The sequence below is a fragment of the Taeniopygia guttata genome, chromosome 12 (assembly GCF_048771995.1).
Source record: "Taeniopygia guttata chromosome 12, bTaeGut7.mat, whole genome shotgun sequence".
Lineage (NCBI taxonomy): Eukaryota > Metazoa > Chordata > Aves > Passeriformes > Estrildidae > Taeniopygia > Taeniopygia guttata.
The window spans coordinates 13273329-13294718 of record NC_133037.1 but is presented as its reverse complement, the minus strand read 5'-3'; the positions used below and the strand labels follow the sequence as shown (position 1 = coordinate 13294718).

General features: G+C 38.1%; 1 protein-coding gene across 5 annotated transcripts in view; it reads left to right on the top strand.

Annotated features, from left to right (window-relative positions):
* CACNA2D3 (calcium voltage-gated channel auxiliary subunit alpha2delta 3) overlaps window positions 1–21390 on the top strand; it is a 386651-nt gene that overhangs the window by 102956 nt on the left and 262305 nt on the right. For all 5 annotated transcript variants that reach the window (XR_005981759.2, XM_002192832.6, XM_072935079.1 and 2 more), the window contains exon 4: window positions 17116–17175. Coding sequence is in view for 4 of the 5 variants with exons in the window: in XM_002192832.6 (XP_002192868.2) it covers window positions 17116–17175 (60 nt within the window). In the remaining variant the exon portion in view is untranslated. The remainder of the gene's footprint in view (window positions 1–17115; window positions 17176–21390) is intronic.

The window sequence follows — 21390 nt, the reverse complement described above, 5'->3', positions numbered from 1 at the left end:
TACTGTGATGTGAGGTGGCTGAACAGCTATTTTTCTGCAGTATTACCAGAACACCTGCAGCAAACAATCAGCTGTCTTACAGAACAAAAATCCCTTTTTAAAAATCTTTTTAACTCTTTAACCTGAAACAAAACACTACACATTTCAAAGAACTGGTACTTCCAAATAAAATTTAACTGCAGATGTACTAAACCCAAAAGAGAAAAAAACCCACCAAGTCTGAGGTTTATTTCTTAATTTCTGAGGCTGAGTAATGTAATGCAAAAAGAGTGGCTTTGCTCTGTGTTTCAGGGAAGATGACTATCCTACCAAGGTTATTAGGGAATTATGCATTTCACCTTTAAAGTGTTATCTGGCACTGCCACTAAGGCTTATCATTAGCATATCCTTTGATACTTCCATGGCATCAGGAAAGATATAAGCCAAAATAGAGATGGGACTCATAAACAAAAAAATATTGTTACTGTGTTGGCTCACTCAGAGTGGTAAATTTTTCTTTACCTTTGAAATAGAGATAAAATTGTTTAAGAGCAGTGCAAACTTGTATCACAATGTAAATGATTTGGGAAATGAGCCCAAGACAGCATAGTCTGCATAAATGAAAGTGTTATCTGTGAAACTGCTATAAGCAGGTCAGAAATAGTAATATTGGGACTTTCTATTAGCTTCTAACCTAGCTATCTTCACAATCTTTATTTAAGTTGGGTTTTTCCATTGATTCTGAAGTAGATTTGGAGACAAAGTAGCTGCCTGGTAAAATACTGTGGGACAATAACTTTCTTCCTTTGGAGGTCACCCTCTCTGTGTGGGCTGGAATAAACAGGGTAGGGCTGGAGTTGCAGATTTCCCTGTTTTTTAACTGTTGACTATTTCTTTGCAGATATTAAAAGTTCATATATACAACTGACATATAAAAAAAAGTAAAATTAAGACATTGTGTTATTCTTCCATTTACCTTGCCTCAGCACAGAGGCAAGCACAGATGGTGGTCAATGCAACTTTTGTAACAAAATGGCATCTGAATTGATCAATACCTATATTTATACATGGGAGTGCTCCATTGTACTACTTGCGGCTACTGTACTGTTTTACTACTCTAAAAGGGTTTATTCTTTGGTGTTTTGCTCTTTCTCTTAATGAGGAACTGAAATATTTTCCTAGATGTAGCAGTAGAGATCCCTGGGGCTCAATGCCTGCTTTTGGAAGTCCCTACTGAATGTCTGAAGAGGAAAGCAATATCCCAACTTTCAAAAATTGAGGATTTAATTGCCATTTGCACGGTCTGTTACACATTTGTGTAATAAAATTGACCTTGCAAGTTTTATTAGTGTATGACTTTGCCATCATTCATACTTAAAGATTCATTGGAAACATCTTACACATTTTTATTTGAATATTGTTTGGCAAACAGTTCAAACGCCTATTGGAAAAGGACTTAACTTGAATAGAGTAAGAAGCATATGCAAAACAACTCCTCAAAATCCCCAAACAACAATAATCTTCCCCTCCCTCCACCCCAAAAAAAGTTTCCCAAAATTCAACATGAAGGAATTCAAGAGTTGAGGCTGCCAAGGTGATACTCTTTTACAACCCTAATCCCAGCCTTTATACCTAAGAGTTCTAAAAAAATGTTTGTCTTTACTTCCTCAGTCAGTTGAAAACTATCAAGTCTGGGGGGATTGCAGACATTAACCCTGACCACCAGGACATGATTTTGGAAAGACTGGAAATGGCACATTCTTCAAGCAAACCATGTAATGTGTGCAGTGGGAACATGGCAGACCCCATATGGAAGTCCTGCTGACAGCAGCAAAAGAGTTTTTAAGTGGCAAGTACTGTTCTCCTGCTCCAAAGAGCTGGGAATTGTGTGGTGTGGAAGCTTGGAAGCCTGCACCACATCCCTCTTCCATCTGTGCAGGATGGCTGGGGTGCCAGACAGGTAGTAGACTCTGCTGTGCTCTGCTACCCTTCATCTGCTTTCATGACTCCCACTAGTAAAAGCAGAATTATACTGCTGAAATTCAGTTAAATCAATGAGATTCCATATGGCAAGGGGTTAGTCACTTCTTTTCAATACAGTCTTTAAAGCTTTTAATTTTGATGATATTTAGGTTCTTAAAATCAGGAGTAGAGTGCTGTTCAAGTTCCAGGTTTTAATAGATTATGTGCGTTTAATACAATTAAAAAGCTATCAGTAACCAAACAAAAACAAAACAGAAACACAAAAAAAACCCCCAAAAAACAAAAAACCCCAAAAAAACCAAATAAAAAACCCCCAAAAAACAAACAAAAAAACCCCTAAAAAAACCCACAAACCAAAACGCCAAAAAATTCCCCCAAAAAACCATGCCAACAAAAAAAGCCCCTCCAACATTTGTAGAAGAAAGATATGTTTTTAACATCCTGGAAATGTAACTGGTTTTGAAAACAGCTAAAATTTCAAAAGCCTATTCTCCAGTGTAAGACCAGATTTTTTGTGAAATTAGATTATTTAAAAAACAATTTTAATACAGCATATGTATTTTAATGTCTGAAAATTTTCCCCAAACTTAAACTACACAAATTCCCCTATAAAGTGTTTGACTTCTTTTCCTCCTCTTGTTCTTGATAATTCAGTGCCAAGATTACTCACACCTGGTGCTTTTGTTTCTCCTCAGTATTCTGATTGCCTCTTGAAGCTCTTCACAATTTCATTCTTCTACAAATAGCTCAGCTGTCTGGAAAAAGGCCGATTGCTTTTGTGAATTTCAGCATTGAGAAGCTCAGTAAAATACACGTATTGAAGTTGCAAATTAATCTGGCTCTATCAGTGTTATCTTCGTTCATCTTCTCAGCTGTTCTCTGTGAGTTCTGGCTTTTACATTATCTGGTGAAAAGAAAAACTTGGATAATTTTTTCCCCATGCTGCTGATTTACAAGCTTTTCTCAGGCCCACTGTTGTCCTGTTTTGGCCCTTCCTTTGTCCTCTGTATTACTGATTACGTTTGGATCTCTCAGTGTATTTCATACTCATAGCATGCTTCATTTGCTGTGAGTATTTTCTGGAACCTCTAAGGACTCTTCTAAACCCTCAAATCATTCTTGAGTTATTCCCCAAGTGTTTCTATCCATGTTTTAGGAGAATTCCACCTGTAAAATTGTGCATTTCTCAAATGGAATCCAAACATTTCATACACTCTGTTAACTTATTTATTTCAGAAATTCCTCTGCCTTGCTCTATCAAGATGGTGTTTGTGACACACTGCTGGTTGCTGATTTCACCATCTCTGATGGTTTTTGGCATCAGATACACTGCCTAATATAAAAGTTTTTCTCTTGACTCCCTGGGAGCATACCCCTTGTGCTGTATGATGGAATCTGGTTTTACCCCTTTTTATTACAGCTACTAAAAAAGCCCCAACACTCAAAATATCATAAAAAAATCCTTGTTTCCAAGGTCAATCATTAAAAAAAGTAGAAAATATAATTTGATGTTTGCAGTAGATTATTTATATTCTAATACATTCTAATTATTTAATAATTTTTCTTTAGGCCTTCTCACCTAATGAATAGAAAAGACTTACTCAAAGATTAAATCAGTACTGCATGGGGAAAAAAATTGTGCACAAAAAAGTAATATTTCTATGTTTAATAAAATTAGTTTTCCTATGCAATATTCAACTTTGTGTGCCAGAGATATCTACTCAAAGTGTCCTCCAGAAAAAAACCCCAGGTCTGATTTCTCTGATTCCATACTAAAAAGCCTGTGTTGCTATGCAACAGTCCTAAAAACTGGAATTCTTTCAGGTTGGCTTCAGTTCAACACAATGTTTTGTTCTTCACTTTGCTGGATATAAGATGCTAAAAGAATACAATAAAGATATTAATAAAGATATTCACTAGAATAGGATAATTTACATAAGAAACATTTTTTTTTTTTTGTTACAGACTATTGCCAAAAGGTGGCAGTCTTTGTCCCCAAAATCCTGTGCTCTCTAGGAAACGTTATATGGTAAACATAATTTATTCCTAGCTACGCCAGATAATAAAAATTATTTTTTAAGCAGACATAGAGGGTAAAACCTCCTATATCTGAAAGTTTAAGGGTGACATAAGGCTATAGTTATATTTTATTTTGACAATGGAATGTTAAATAACAAAGCTTGGAGGGGAGCAGTGGTGGGGAAAGAGCCCTTCACAAATAGACTGCTAATGAACAAGAACTACTTAGGTCTCAGATTCGGTTAGTGCCTGCAGTCCTTCAGCTTTTGGAGATGCTGTTCGGATCTGATGCTTTACATCAGTAGGTTGCTGTGCTCATCAATCAACCCAATGAAATTAATAGAAACAATCCACTTCCATTAAAATTAATGTTAAAATTGTTGATTCTTCTTCACAAGTGATTCAGTTAGATCCAAGCAAATCACAGATTGGTTTCTTATACCATAGCCTAAAAAAAGAAACTGATGATAAATGATAGCCCTGCTAAATATGTGCAAAAAATTGGCTATATATTTTGTGTTTAAAATTGTATATATTTGGGGTTTTTTTTGTTGTGGTTTTGTTTATTTTTTTATAGACAGAGCTGCTCAGGCTGTGGGGAGAAGATGGGATTTTTTGGCAGGGCTCTGTCAGAACTCTAGTAAGGCAAAGGCTTCCTCTACTTAGCTGAGGAAATAACTGAATAGTCCAAGAAGCTTGTGAAAGTTAGTAACATATTGACATCTATTGAGATATAAGTGAGAAAAATTAAGGTGTTTTTAGAACTTACCAGTGTTGCACTCTGAATTCAAAAGTGTGGCAGGCAAATTTCTTGTCACCAATTGAAGAGCATGGAAAGAGTGTAAATTGAGCTGCACCTTGTGTTTATTATAGATGCAAATCTCTGTATACTCTCTAATTTTCTGAATCCTTCTCCCAAGGTTTTTCAATTGATGGTTATCTCAGATTTTCTGCTAATAGTTACAGCAGACAACTGAGATGAAAGAAGTAATTGCTCTGCCTTTTTAAAATTTTTATGTCTATATACTGGTAATTACATTATTGAGGTGTTACATAATTTACAGGGATTGTGTGAGATATCAGAAACAGAAAAAGTCCAGTTGGTGAGAACTCATTCTGAACCATTTAAGTGTTAAACAGAAGTGTTCTTTATTTCAATTTGCTCTTTATTTCTTCAAGGGCCTATGATGAAAGCCTAATTACTGAGCATGTTTGACTCATCTTTGTGTCCTGGTGTAGTGAAAACATTAATTATAATGGTTTGGTCATAGCAAATACATTTAATTTCATCTTTTCAGCAGACATAGAGAGGTTTGAGTTGGAAGGAACATGAAAGATCATCTTGTTTTACCCTGTCATGGGCAGGGACATCTTCCACTATTCCAGGTTGCTCCAAGCCCCAGTGTCCAACCTGGCCCTGGCCACTTCCAGGGCTCCTGGGGCAGCCCCAGCATCTCTGAGCAACCTGTGCCAGGGCCACACCACCCTTACAGAGAAATATTTCTTCTTGATATCTAATCTAAACTTGCTGCCTTTCAGTTTAAGGCCGTTACCCCTTGTCCCATCGCTACGTGCCCTTGCACAAAATCCTTCTCCAGCTCTTCTGTAGCCCCTGTAGGTACCTTAGCTTTACGTGTTTTTAATGATAAATATTGCAAATCACTTTATTCAGTTTATTACTTTGGAATGAGTTGTAACTGTTAAAAGAGCATGAAAGACTAAGCTAAATCTAATATATAAGTCTTTGAGAGGTTGCCCAACAGGTCTAATAACCAATAGATGACAGATTTTACAGTCCAGCAGTGCACAAACACACCAGGTTTATGCATTATGAGCCTGTTCAGTGGTACCAGTGGGGTTTCATGAAGGTGTGGTCCAAGGCTGGCCCTGAGTGTTTGCTCAGGGTGTGTCCTGCCACCCCCCCATGGAGCCTGGGCAGGAGGAGCCACCACCATTCTCGTCCTGCCTTTGGCTGTGCTGCTGCCAAGCAAGGGACAGATCCATTGGAGTGTACAGAGTCAAGGTGCTCACAGAGGCTCCAGCCTGCAAAGGTAGGCAGTTCCATGGAATAGGGATTTAGTAAAAGGGGAGCCCACCTCCATATGGAACCACAGAGTTAGCTCAGAGCTTTCCCATTCTCATACTGTGTGATTCTCCATCAGCGTTTGTGTTTGAGATTCAGCAGCTACAGACCTTTGTGACCTTCTTGTTCGTGGAAGTGTTTTGCATGTATTTCTCAGGATCAGAGTTGACTGGGACATAAAACTGCTTGTAGCAACAGGAGTGACCTCAGTGGGTTTTTTTTTTCCCTTGTTGGGACTTTGCATGTTGGAGCGCATTTTCTGGTTGTAGATAAATGCATGGTGGGAGAACCAGTGGTGGCGAGTGAGGGATTTCAGCCAGTAGAGGAAGAAAGGAGTGTGGGGTGATTCACAATTCTCCTATAATCCAAGATAAATGGAGAACTATTGTTATAATTTACTCACTGCCTCTGCAAAATTAAGTTAATAGTTTTTGTTGGCTTGGTTGTAGTCTCGGTTGTTACTTTTTTAACCTGCAGGTGTTGGTTAGCTCTGTGAAGACTCTTATTGTTCCCCAGGTGCATTTTAGAAGCACTTTGAGAGGCAAGAGACAAAAATAGTCAGAAAAATGGGAGTATTCTATGAAAAGAGTTCCCTAGGTCATACCAAAATCTAGAGAGGTGTGTCAAACTTAATGGAAATTATGTGCTGTGGTGCATATTTTACTTCGTTTTCTAAATAAATCTGCATATGATAATTAAATGGTGAATGTTTCAGTTGATAAAAGCTAATTAAGAGGTGAAAGTATGGCTATCTTTTAGTCACAAGGAGAGTAGTTACAAGTTACAAGACTCTTAATAAGGAACAAAACACCCCTGGATTTAAACTTATTCCCTTTACAAAGCAAAGCAGATAAGGTTTTGACTATGCAATGCAGCCTTTCTTTTGGGTTTGGGAATTTGCAATTTTCTATTAAGTGCAAGGACAGTTTAATATTGTTCTTAAGATAGAATTACAAATACTATTTTTACAAAAAAATTGTTAAAAATATCAATGAATAGACAGGATGGCATCTGTACCTGACTACAGACTTGTATTTAATTGTGACTCTGGCCAAGTGATACCCCTGTACTCTCTGGGACTTGAGCATTAATCCACAGAGCACCAGCAAAATCTTTCAGGTACATGGAATTGATGTCCAGTTACCTAATTTGGACAACTGTCTACGCCAGAGTTTTTCCAAAATTTCCAAAACCAGAGACTTTCAACGTAGCCTTTTTTTCCTTTCTTGTACCAGACTAGCCAGAATATAGTAAACTATGAAAATACTCAATTATCACTTAGTCTGAAAGTTGGTTTTGTAATTATTTCCAGCATTCCCAGCAATGAAGTCTCCAGAACTATAAAGTATGGTTCAGGAGACCAAAGAAGCTGGAATTTTATCTTTGAACGTCATCTTTTTACAAGAGAGAAACTGGGGGAAATGCGTTGGTTTTCTCTTTTAAACATAATACTGATATTCTTTTCATTAAGACTCTGTAGCACTTCTGTGCTTGGGAACCAGCTCTTGAAATTGGCAGGGCTGGGGCCTTGACACAAGGTTTTCTTTGAAATTCTGTTCCAGCTGGATCAAGTTTTTAGCATTTGGAAACTGCACACATGGAGGCATATGGCCATTAGAAATGTATCACAGCAAGACTGTCTGCAAGTGAAATCTTTGAAAGTTCTTTGCGCTGTGAATTTTCTGTGCAGGGTTGAACAAGACTTTTCCCCAGCTGGATCGTTGCTTTCTTATTGCTTAGGCAGCAGCAGGCAGAGGAAGCAGTGCCTTTCTCTCCTGAGGCACTGCCAGTGTGCCCATGTGCCTTCTGGACCCAGGAGAGAGCTCTCATCTCTCTGTGCTCACCTTGGGACACTGCAAAATGGGGGGATCAGCAGCCAAGGGGGGGTCTGTTGGTGGGTTTAGGAGAGGCTGAGGAAGGCACTGCCACATGGAGAGCAGAGACTGGAGAATGATGAGATGGTCTAAAGAGACAAAGGTGACAGAATCAGACTGTGCTCGTGCAAGATATGCTAGATGTGCTTAATGAGAGTGCAAAGGGAATAGGGAAAACTGGAAATGTAAGTCAGCAGAGTGAGGAATTGGTAGGGACCTAGAAAAGACTGATCATGAACACCCTTGACAATGTGCATATCAAAGCTGTTATGCAGAAGTAGAAAGAATAGTTGGTAGGTGCTACAGAAGAAGTGGAGAGTCATATGGGAAACTTTAACAGGGCAGTTTGGGACACCTAATGTGATATTAATTAGATCAGGATATGGAGAGAGGAGTAGGAAAGAAATAGGAGTAGGTCTAGGTCTGTGCTCAGTGAGGGAAGGAACAGGACTAAGCCATGGCTGTCTTCGAAGGCTGAATTTGGTACATTCTAGTACTGAATCCATGACTGTTTAACTTGAGATGTAACACTGTATTTCTAAGTCTTGTGTGAATGCTTCCAAAATCCACTATTGATGCATTTAGAAATGGATTCCAACTGCCTTTCTCATATCTTCACAATAATGTTCTATTTGCCTCAATATCTACCTTAGAGAATCCTACTTGCAAGAAAAAGCTGGGAAATTTTTAGTTGAAAACTTGGTGTTTCGTTTTCTTTTCAGTTTTTTTAAATTTTCCTTTTCAGTTAATCTATTGGCAACTGACATCCTGACCCTGTGAGAATTAAAACCCAGTCCAATGGACATTGCATTTCTTGGTTTGAAAGTGAAGACAAGGCTCTGTGCCTTGTGATTGAGTGCTGGGCTATACAATGGAAGTAAGTCCCTGCGAGCTCTGGAAGTGACCTTTGGTTTGAGTAATAAATCTTGAGGGTTTTTTTTCTGCTGTGGTGTGACAGTAATCTGGTTGGAAACTGAAAGGAGGACAGTATATCATGACTGGTTTGGTTGAAGTAGACCACAAATTGCAAGCTGAATTTGAATTAACTTGGGGGGACTGAGCTTTAGTGCAGAAGTGAGGAAAAAGCTGAGTGAGGGAACAAAGCAAAGGCAATTGATTTCACTTGGTGCTTCTAAATGTAAACAGAACAATGTAAACCTTGACTCTCCCAGGACCGCTGGCAGGACAAAGTGTTGCTTCAAGTGTCCTTTCCCCTGTTGAGTGAACATGGGAATATTTCCATTTCTCTTTAGCTCATTTGTGTTGCACATATGGTGTGGGATTCATCTCCCTTAGCTTCAATCATATAAAGTTAAACATCTAGTGAAGAAAAGAGTGAAGGAAAAGTTCCAAAGGTCTTTCTGTATCTTATGAGCTATTTTAGAATGGAACATGCAGCACCTTTGGAGTTTTCTGTCTCTACATATGAAGAATGTTTAGGAAACTTCAGTGGAGAGATGGTTAACTTTGAAATGATGAGGTTAGGTGAGAAAAGTTCTACCAAAGGAGAATTTTGCATTAAAAGAATTAGCATGAAAACTGTTATCCCAAATCTTTCTCAAGCAAGACCTGCCAAGCATCCAGCAGTGGTGCTGAGAGCTGTCAGAGCTTAGGGAGAGCTGTTTTTGCTCAGCCATGTACATCCTCACTGTCCTCAAAGGCAGAAAATACAGTCTGGCATTATCCAAGAAGGAGAGCAATTATGACAGGTAAAGGATATGACCTGTGGCACCCTAAATGTGTAAAAAAAGACTAATAAATCAGATGTTTTAATCTAGGGGTTTCAATATAGGAGAGGGGGAAAAGGATCATAATGACACTCACAGGTCAGTGTTGACAATACATTTAAAGGTGTGTGTAGGCAGGTGGGTCCATGGACTATACACAGGCCTGCTTCCCTTCCTTTTGGAAGGTGTTTTACAAGGTAACATCTTGATTAAATTTTTAAATGTATGTGGAAGAGAAAACTGCACTGGTTGTGAATTATTCATTGAAAGTAAAACTTTACAAATTATATTACCATGTTGCAAATGAAATTAAAAGGATGCATAAAGGTATTGCCAGAGAATTACACAACTTTGTGTGCATGTGTAGTTGGTGCAAAATGCTGAAGAATCTTCCTCTTGGCCCTGAGGCAGGAGAGGTGGCTGAAGGAGCTGGCTGTCGCTGTACCCCAGCCAGGCAAATTACATTTTAAATGTCCTTGGAACAGCTCTAAGTTGTGTCTGCAGCTGAACTGATTCCTTGATGTCTGGGATACATGGAATTAAAAGTATGGAATAAAACCTTATTTAGCACCTCATTCTGCTCTGTGCTAGACATAATAACATGGTAGGAGCAGATTTGATAATCTGCATATTTTATATCTGATATATTGGGTTTTGTGCAGCCTTTGAGCACTAAAGAACTTGGTACAAGACAAATGTGTTATCTTCTTCATATGGAGTCTTCCTTCAATGCCCTGGCAAACTCCAGATGCCAAAATTAAAAATAGTTTTGGCCTAGTTAAGTAGAAGTGCATCTAATTACTCCAGGACTGTCTTAGCCGCTGTTATGCAACATGTGAATTTCATGTACTTTAATCCACTTGCAGCTTCATTTCTGTTTTGTCCAGCACTGTGCCAAGCTGAACTATCGTTGCTTCAAAAAACCAGCTAGCACTCCAACAATCGACCTGAATATCTGCCAGTTTTGAATGAATATAAGTGGATAATTGAAGTTATTTGCGATAATTGCACATGCTAAGCTTTTAATTTATTTTTATCCTTTATTTATAATTTCTGCTTTGATTGTGCTTTGCTGCACTTAGTGTGGCTGAGCATTGTCTGGCTGGGTTGCAGTGGAATTTGACAGTATCCACAGAGCAGGCAGTTTTTGTATGGCATTAGTTGCAAGATTGATATCTATCTTAAGCCACAAGCACTAGGAATTTGAATAGCAAGGTAGCAGGCACCGAGTAATTTTCGGTGCATCTTAGTCACAGCAACAGCAATTTTAGTGCTAAAATTCCCTAGAAAATACCACACAGCTGAGGAGAACAATCTGGGCTACAAAATACACTGCCAGGCTTTCTGGAAAGAGGAAACCTTCTGTGTGTGTGTGTGTGTGTGTGTGTGTGTGTGTGTGTGTGTCCCCACCTCAAGGACTGAATCAGCCAGACTGCCAGGCTGCTCTCCTTGCCCTGTCCAGAGCCTCCTGTGCTCCTGAGAGGAGCAAATTTTCCTCCAAGGTCAGCAGCAGTGTCTGATGCTTCTCTCTGGGTTATTGCAAATAGGTACAAAGCTTTTTGTGATAAAACATTGAGATTGGGAAGCCTGTTTGCACCTCGGGGTATTCATTGCTCTCTGATATGATACTGCGTTTGGGCATGGGAAATAAAAGTGAGACTGAGGATCAAAATCAAAATCTCTCATGGTTTCTTTAACTTGTCCACTAAATGAGCTGTGAAAGGAGCAAACCCCAGAACTCTGAGGGAACTAAGAAGGACCTGCAGCAGAGTTAGCACCATGCCAGAATATTACCTAAGCTCACTTCATGCTAATAAATCTTGTTCTCAGATCAGCCCCACCTTTTCAGAAGTTTTCAAAGCACCTGCAGCTTTACAGATTTCCTGGAGAGGAAAACCCCTTTTTCACATCTGCAATGAACCCCAAAATGGGGAAGTCACAGGAAGGCACCTGGGTGATGTTCTTCAAGTTCAGTGATCTGTTGCTGAGTGCTCCCACGTGCACAGTGTAGGCTTCTCACGGGGAAGCCAGGGAGGAAAATTGCTCTGATGATGGAAACCCAATCTCATTTCTCTCCCAGGAATACTTTCAACTGCTGAACTATGTTTAAATAGTTATCTGGCAGCAGTTTAGGAAATATTTTTGGCATATTCACAGCTCAATTATTGTAAATTTTGATTGGAAATTAGACATGCAAATCAATAGTGAGGCTATTAAAATTGCACTGAATATTTCACCCGAAGAAGGGTAACTACTGGTAGTTGTAAGTATTTTCTGCACACAGAAAACTGGTGTTTCAGCATACAGGATGCTGCTGGTTTTTGGTTGGTAATGTACCATAATCTGTGCTACAAGATATGAAAGAAATAAGGTTTTAAAAGCAGGCATAGGTTTTCCTTTCTTGTTATCTGCTGTTTTTCTTGACAAAGTTCATTATATTTGATTAAGATAGAAATCTTGCTTACAATTCCATATATAGGAGTCAGAGAGACAGACCTGTTAAAGTTACACAAATGATTATAAGTATTTTTGCTTCCAAAACACATCTCAAATCAACATCGAAGTTAGGAACTTTTATGAACTCAAACAGATCTGATACCATGGGAAATAATTATAAAGTTTGTTAGGGTTCAGGGCTATTTTTTTCTGTTGGTGGAATGTATTTGATGCTAGAATATAAGAGCAGCCTACACATTTGTCTACACTTCTTTAATGACTGTGATATGTCAGTGCATTTTTTTAAAGAAATGTTATTAAATTGTTATTATGGAATAGAAACTATTTATGTTATGGACTTAGATGATACCAGTACCTAGCTGATACTAGTTATAATTTTAACTTGAGCCATCTTCTATGCTTTTTTATGATTTGTAGCAGTTTGGTTTTGAGACGCATTTCTAGTTTTATGTGTTGCAGTTGGTTTATCTTAGAAAAATAGAAAGGAAACAATGAAATATAATTTTTTTTTTTTTTTTAAGATTTCATAGCTGAAAAGAGAGAAGGGTATAACTTTTATCAGCATTCATGGATAAAGATTAGTAACCCTCCACAGTTTAGGAGTTTAGAAACCATTTCAAATTTGTTTATGCTTATGAATTTATTTAATCTAAATTAAAAATGGGATTCTATTGAAGGAAAATAATTGAGAAGTAATCTGAAACCCTTAAATAGTACATGAAAAGGGAAAATATATCAGAAGCTGTAATAACTACCCTACCCTCTGGATGTTTGTCTGATGTTTTTTTCTTGAAATTGCTATTTGCAGCTTTTATTTTCACCTCTCCTCTCCATTTCTGTTCTTTTACCCCCTTACATTTTGTTGGATTCTTCTTGCACTTCATCTATTCTGTTTCACCTTTCCTTTGCCCTATCTATTGTAACATAACTTGAAAGAGAATTTATCTGGAAATATCAGTTCACTGAAATTATTATATCATTTGTCAAGAAAATTACCTTGTTATGTAACTTGAGAGATAGCTCAGTGATTTATTAAAAAAATAAAATTACTATGAGGTAACAAATACTTATTTTTCACCTCTCAACTTTTGCTATGTTATTTATAATATCAGTACAACTAAATATACAAAACATTGAGCTTATATTTGGTGACCATTTGGGGTTTTATTTGTGATTATGTTATTTTTTCATTTCCTGCTTCATGCTCTGTTTTTATCCATGTTGCATTATGATATTCTGGGTCAGGCTGTTCATTTTTCTCAGGTTTATGTGTGTTGGGAAAGTTCTGAGGATTAGCCCCTTAACTGGGGGAACCTCAATTGAGCTGTGCCTTAGAAGATTATAATTGCTTTATCTAAAGATTGTGTGCTGCCCTTGAGCTGCCTGTTTATGTGCACACAGACACTTCCCCACATTTAGGACTAAATTTTTCTAAAAACACCCTTGAATGGTGTGAGTGTAACAATTCTCACTCTTTGTTTATAATTCATTCCATGTAAGTGCATGCAGATAAGTCACAATTCCCTTCAGCATAGCCACAGCTTGGGAAGCATTTACTTGCTCCAGCAAGGATTTGAGAGTATGGTTACTCAAATGAAAATATATTGGCATTTCTATTAAGATTGTCATTATAAACTATTAAGATAAAATTGCTAATCATGCTAATGTTTAGACTCATTGCTAGATAGCTGCTCAGTCATTAAAATATTTTAAAAGGGATTTTTTGCATCCATATAAAAAAGTTGCAGTATTACATGTGTTTTTTATGTTTTTGCCTGCAGAGTGTTAAGGAATTTCTTCCATTGTGCCTCATCCCTTTGGGAACTGCTTTTAAAAAAAATCCAACCAACCCCCCCCAAAAACACAACAAAACCACATGAAACATTTGCATTCAATTTCTTCATTGCGATATAATTTTTGTATATCCTCTAATATGTCATTTTGTGGAGTTGGACTTTTTGGCTTTCCTTTTCTGTAGCTATCCCAGATTTCTCATGGTTTTCTTCATAATGGTGTTGAGATACTAAAAGCAAACTGTGGTTAAGGACTGACACACAGAAAGTGCAGCATATGCTTGTATTTTTTTCATTTCATGTAGCAAAAGTTTAATTTTTTACTTAGTTTTGTGAGGGCAAAGCACAAAACGTGCTTAAATATTTGCTTCTACACCTTCAAGGAAAAATTCCTGTCAGTAGACACTTTACTTCTTTGTCATTGAGTTTCTTGTAGAGAATGTTGCTGAAATGTAGATTAAAAAAAAAAAAAAGTAAGAACTGAAATCTTAATGAATAATTCAATAAAATAACATGCAGTACTTTTCATTTCTGAACTGCCCTTGTTACCAAATGTTTCTACTATTGCCCATCTTATGCTTCTCTAGTTTTTTCATATATGTGGGGATAAATCTTAGTTTAAAATTATTTCACTGAGGCAAAAATGTAATTGAAACACATTGGGATCAATACAAACTATATAAGAAGCCATTAATTATTTTTCAAGCCCGCTAGGTACTGATATCTAATATCACTGGTATCTCATGAAATACTATAATTTTTCTTTTGATGATTAAGTAAGTATTTCAACACAAAAAGAAAACCATGGTTTCCTTTTCCATGTATTTCTTTTCTGTATGAAGAATGTTTTGATCCTTTCAGTTTTTTACTCTCAAACTCATCAGTCATGAACTTTTGTATCAGGTGAGCACGGAGTAGTAATACGCCTATGCCTTTATAATAAAGGAAAATAAAGGTAATGCATTGAATTAGAGTAGTTATTTTACATAAAAGGCCTTTTTCATGCTTGAAAAATGAGGGCTATATTTGTAAAATTTTCAGCAGGTCACTAGCATGCTGATTAAAGCTGGGCTTCTGAGAATGTTCAAATGTGTATGAATTTGTTTCTGTTGTTAAAAGGCTTCCCTGTCAGAGAAGAAAATTTGTATTACTTTCCTTTTTAGATTCTAAAGACAAAGATTTTTGGCTCAAATGGACATTCATTAATGTTTCACATTGCAAGGTCTGTTCTTGGTACTGTGCAGATAGTACAGGAGTAGTGGGAACAGCGACACGGAAGTTCACAGTTCCATTTGAAATGTTTTCCCCTGGATCGCCCTCCTGCAGTGGGTTGGGATGCATTGTTATTTTTGGGTTCTCTTACCCCTGTATGTAGGAAGGTGAGCTCAGATGTGTTGCCAGTTCAGTTCTGGTTTGATTTGTCCAGTGCTGGACCCAGCTCAGTTCAGTTCCAGTTTGAGTCAAACAGGTTTGCTGTGACCAGCTGGGTTTTCATGGGACAAGATGTTTAAAGCTGGAAGCAGCCAAATGTCAGGGAAGTACTCCCAGCACAGAGCTCTGGGAAGGTGACCTTTGCTGCTCTGCATCAGCCAAGGCATCAGGAGCATTTCCAGTCTTTGATTGTGTGCTCGAGATTGTAATTCTGCACCAAATAAAAGTCTGGAGAGACTCCCAATGGGGTGTGCAAGGAGGGGGCAGGAGTCCAGCAGTGGCCCCGGGGGTTTGGGGCTGGTTCTGGTTGTGGGTGAGTGGGAGATGGGATGGGGCAGGGGGAGATGGGATAGGGGAGGGGGAGATGGGATGGGGCAGGGGGAGATGGGATAGGGGAGGGGGAGATGGGATGGGGCAGCAGGGGATGGGATGGGGCAGGGGGAGATGATATGGGGCAGGGGGAGATGGGATGGGGCAGGGGGAGATGGGGTGGGGCAGGGGGAGATGAGGTGGGGCAGGGGGTCAAGGCTGGGACTCGCTGCTGCTCTGCAGACCTGGCGAGCACAAACCCTCCCTGCAGCCATCGTGGCTCTGCTCAAAACTGTCAGCGTTCTGCTCAACCATTTGTTCTGCATTGGCAACCAGAAATATTTTTCTTGGTTCGTTTTCCATTATAGCTCAAAGTGTATAGCAATCAATATGAATTCTGATTTCATTTTGATTTATATCCAAAGACTTGATAAATGTGCAAACTGTTATGAAAAGGGAGAAAAAACTGTGTGTATGGCTGCCCACTCTGTGTATTGCTAATGAATCTGGACCTCGCTTTGTGATGTAAAATATGTGAAAATATCCATGTGTACCAGTGTCTGATAGAGCAAAGAAAATAAAAGGCACAGTTTGATTTTGGCTTTGTTTGATTTTGGCTTGAACAACATATATGAATGTTCAGGTAGATTAAGTGAAAACTAGGAGTCTCTTCCATAGTTAAAATACTCTGAAGTATAAAGAACTCTGAGTAAAACCTTAGAAAGGGTATAATGTCAATTCCCAATAGAATATCTGCGGCAAACCCCTTTATGAATTAAATGGTTCAGGTAGCTGTGTTTTGGTGCAACTGTGTTTTTTCATATCAGATGATAATGGTGAGGAAAAATAACCACTACAAGGAGTTCCGGATATTGTTAAGAGGACAAAAATACTATTGAATTGCTGCCATTCAGTAAATGTTACTTCTGTAATTGCAGAAAAATCTTGTGATAATGTACCATTTTAAGGTATTAGTTCAATCTGCTTAGTAAACAGACCTCGTCTATATTTTTCTTATTGTTTATAGTTGATGTGTAATTTAGAAATTCATTTTTATGTCAGTTTCTTGAAATCAATTGCATTATTTGGGAATATCTCCTATTTACTGTTAAGGAAGATTTGAAAGAGGCTCCTACGTGTGAAATCAACTTTATTTTTGTTCTCTTAAAAATAATTTCAGAATAGGATTTACAGGAACTGAACAATAGTGAAAAAAGAGACATTTTTATTTCTTTATTAATAAGTGAGCTGTTTTTAGGGTTTTGTGTCACCAGCAGTGGGTACTGAGGGTTTAAAAAACTTGGTCCTTTATTTCTTTTTGAAAATTGGAATAATTTATTTCTATTCAATGAAGTATGAGAGCAGATAAATTTCACAATGCTCAATCTCTGGTTTTGTACCAGGTTATAAAGTTGTTATCCATTATTTCAAAAATACACCTTTTTTTTTTTTTTTTTCAGCGTCTTGTTGAAGCTGCAGAAGATGCTTACCTGAAACATGAATTTGATGCTGACTTACAGGTAGTAAATAATTACTTTCTTGAATGTTTATCATCAGAGTATATCTAATGGTTTATACAATAGCTTGCTCGAAGAGATGCTGTAGAAAGCCAAGCATGTCAGTAGTAGAAGGATGCTGATTACAGAAAATGGAATTAAGGAAGGCTGGCTCAGTATTTTGAAGGTTATGTACTTAGTGCTTGTGTGTTGGGACACGAAGCAGGTGGCTTTTACTCTTTCAGAGATTTCATTTAAATTCCCTTGCATATCTGTGCAGATCACATTTTTAAACACAGCAATTAGCCTCGTGTTGTGCCGCTGCAGTGAGGAACTGCTCTGCAGAGAGTCCAATTTGCAGATGGGGTGGCACCCACAGGGATGGGATTAGCCTGACCTTGATTTGTACAAGTGGTTTGTGTTTTGATCTGTGTCTGGAGCAGACGCTGGTTTTCCTCTTTCCTAGGAGCCCTTAGAGCTGCACCACTGCTGTGTGGTGCCTTTAGGCATAACACGGGAGGGAGCAGCACCGTGGCAGCACACAGCTACAAATGTTTAAAACAGAAGCCTTTTCCTGAATAAGACACATAATTGAAAAAAAAAAAGTTGATTCTAGAAACTGAGTAATTTAACCTGATGTTAAAAGTCTAACAGAAATTCTTACTCAATGCTTAGATGAGTAAATACTTCCTTACCTTTAATTGAATTCCTAGATCCATGGTTTTTTAAATTACAGGTGGAATTTTGTCTGCTTTACCTCTACATAGCTTCAATTGTAAAACATTCTGTGAATATTTGCCATAAACCTATTTAAATCTTGGGCTTAAGGAATTAAAGGAAACAGAGACTTTTTCCATAGACGTTTTCCCCATATGCATATCTAAAAAATAAACTGATCTGTTAAGTTTTGTTTTCAGATTTTGCTGTGATTATTTCCAGTAATCACAAACCACTTTATTTTAATGAAAATATGATGCAATTTACTGATTTCTGTGCAGAAAGGAACAACATAAAATGGAGTCAACTTGTTAGAATCAAGCATTAAAAAACTGAGTTTAGAAGGCTGTGGTACTGAGATCTGTCAGTTCAGAATGGAGTAAGGATAAAATGAGCCCACAGAAAATGATAATTTACATTGTTGTATATTTGAGGAGTGCTGGGTTATCTATTCAAATGCTTTAGAGATCTATTATACTGCAGCCGTGCAGGGGCGCGCTGCGTTTCATTTTGTTGAACTTTAAGACTTGGAGAAATAGGAACTATTGTCTGAATAAATCAGAAACACACTTTATAGAAGATGTTTTAGAAGGCTGTAGTAAATGCTTCTTCACTGCAGGACAGTTCTCACTTTGACAAAGTCCTTCATTTGCTGAGGCTCTGGCGATATTAACACTTTCAGGAAGCCAGTTAAAAGCCATTTGTGTCAGCAGCATTAACAGGACAATCAAATCTTTGTGTGGAGCTCTGTTGTTTATTACTGTCACGGTCCATTAAAGCTAATCAATTGTTAATCTTGGTTTCAGCGACCCCTTTGCAACCCTTCCTGGGTGATTGTTGTTCTTTATCAAAAATCTCATAATACCATCTGCTCGATAAAAAGTAATGGCCACGATGATTTGATTGTGTACATTCAAGTGGAAGGGGGCAGAAGGCTTATATAATGTACAGTGTATACAATTCTGCTATCAAAGAGGAATTTTTTGAAATTTGTATTGCTTTGGCCGGAGTGTGGAAGACGGGATTAAATGCTTTGAATTAGTGATATGTGATACAGCACCAGCTTGTGCTCTTTGTGCTCAGATACTCTGAAAATTCAGAAAGCACGTAAAGAAAGTGGTTTTCTTGCTTTGGAGAATGATAATAAAGAGGACAACATCTTCTTCTTAGAGATGCTTTATTTTTAAAAAAAAATACAAATTATTTATAATTATTGTTAACTGAAATTTGACCTCCTGATCTTTTACTAGCTCTGTGCTTGTGAGTGTGTTTTGTAAGATGTGAACTGCCTTGTTATGGTTCAAAGAAACACTGTGGTGGATTTGTCTTCTGTGTCTTGAGGACAGCATAGATAATATTGCTTTAGTACATAAAAATGATGGAAAGGAGAAATAAAATAATATTAATATTTTTATTGACTGTGGAAGAGCACCAACTTAAAGAAAATAATAACTGTAAGAGTTCACCTTTTAGACTCCTGGTATTCTCTTCAGCAATGCTGAAACTGTATTACTTGGTTAGACTAAACCTGATCCCTTCTGGGCATTTTTCTTAGCAACATTATTAGTTTTGTCCTTAGTTATTCCATAAGTATTCTAATCAATACACTGTAATTCTGTGTAATGGTCTAAGCACTCCACTATCTATCCCTGGATTGAATCTATTGACACCACTGACCTTGTAGTTATAAACATAAATAAAAATCCCAGAGAATTGAAAGGAATAAATCAAAATGTGTGATGTGATGTTTAACTCATCAGCATTATGCATTGCATGTTTGAGTAATGGCCAAACTATGAATCAGTGAAAGCAGACCTTAAAGGTTTACCTTGCAATATTTGGGGTTTGGGAGATTTTTTTTTGTTAGGGATGTGAAATTATAAGGAAATAACCATCTAAATGCTACTTATATTTGAGTCTCAGTCCAGGGTTTTCTTACCTCATGGTTATAGGTGCAAGTCATTCTGTGTTATTAAATATTATTTTCAAATTTATAAGTGAAATTTCTTTAGTCATGCCTAATGCATTTGGGGACGTAAAATAAGTTACCATTTTTATTACTACAGCAAGTTGCCCTGTCACAATATATTCACAGGTGTAAAGAATTGCTTCCTTTATATGGGAATGTCTCTGCTCTCACCTTTGTTTAAAATGAAGCCATTCCCCTGATTTTGTCATTTCAACATAATGGAAACACCCCCAGCAAAAGGTCAACTGCCATTCTCATACACCCAGCAAGAGAACAAGAGTCTTGGCTGTTGCAGGTTTTGAAGTGGTTCTACAGTCATCTTTTCGTTTTCTTGGCTTAGCCTTTTGCCAGAGAAAAAAATTTGGCAAAAGATAATAAAGAGGGCATCATCTTCTGCTAGGAGATGGTCTATTAAAAAAAAAATAAAATTATTTGTAATTATTGGTAACTGAAATTTAGCTTCTTGATCTTTTGCTACCTCTGTACTTGGGGGTGTGCTTCCTAAGCTGTGAACTGCCTTGTTATAGTTCACAGAAACATTGGTGGGTTTGGTGTTCAGACCCCTGGCAGAGGCTCTGAAGTGGAAAACTCTTCCCTGGAGCTGCCACATACCTAAGAATTTGTTGCATATGCAGCTGATACAACCACATTGGTTTAGAGGCTCTCTCCTCCCACCACACCTCATCAGAGCACTGCAAAGGGGATTTCAAGGGTACGAGTGCACCAAGGCTGTCGATTTCTCTCGGGGTTCTGACGGTCTGGGTGACCCCAGATGGAAAAGAGTCTTTGCTTCCCTAGCCTGACACAGCCAAAGAAAGAGTCTGGAATGCTTCCGATTGTGCCTTCAAGGTTGCTTATTTCTTCCTATCTAAACATTCTTTCTCTGACCTGCCGAGCTCTGGCTAGGAAGGAGGCCACAGCATTCTGTCCTCAAGCCTTGGGTGGCTCCCACCTTATATACTCAGAACTACGTGTCTATGTTTACAATTTCTTTACCAATTCCCAACACCCAACTGTGAATCTCTGCCTTAAACCAATAGAAAACTGTCACCATCACACCAAAACATGGAGGACAATACAAAGGAGAAGAAGGCCAGGTCACGCCCAAATTCCTCCATCTTGTACCCCTTTAAACCCCATTCTAAAAATCCCTGAATTCTACTTTTCCACCCTGTGTTAGTTCAAATATCACACTACTAAAACCTTTGTGACTTGTAATTCCTCATACAAAATTGACAGCTTTTTCCACAGGCTAAAATTGAAGCCACAGATGTTTTTGACTTTATGCCAGGGTCTCCGAGACCCCTGCCAGGGTCTTGAGACAGCCAGGGCAGCCAGAGGGATGTGCTGGACTCCTACAACAGGCAGCTGCTGCTCTCCTGCAGCCACGGGGCTGGGGTGGCTCCTTGTCAGAACTCAAAATGTCCCTCATATATTTTTGGATGTTCTGGGTCCAGGTCAGAAGCATTTGAGACCCTGGCAGGCAGCTGGAAACAGCTGTGATTTTGGATTGAACCATGGAATGATTTACCAACCTTGCAGGAAGAACAAGT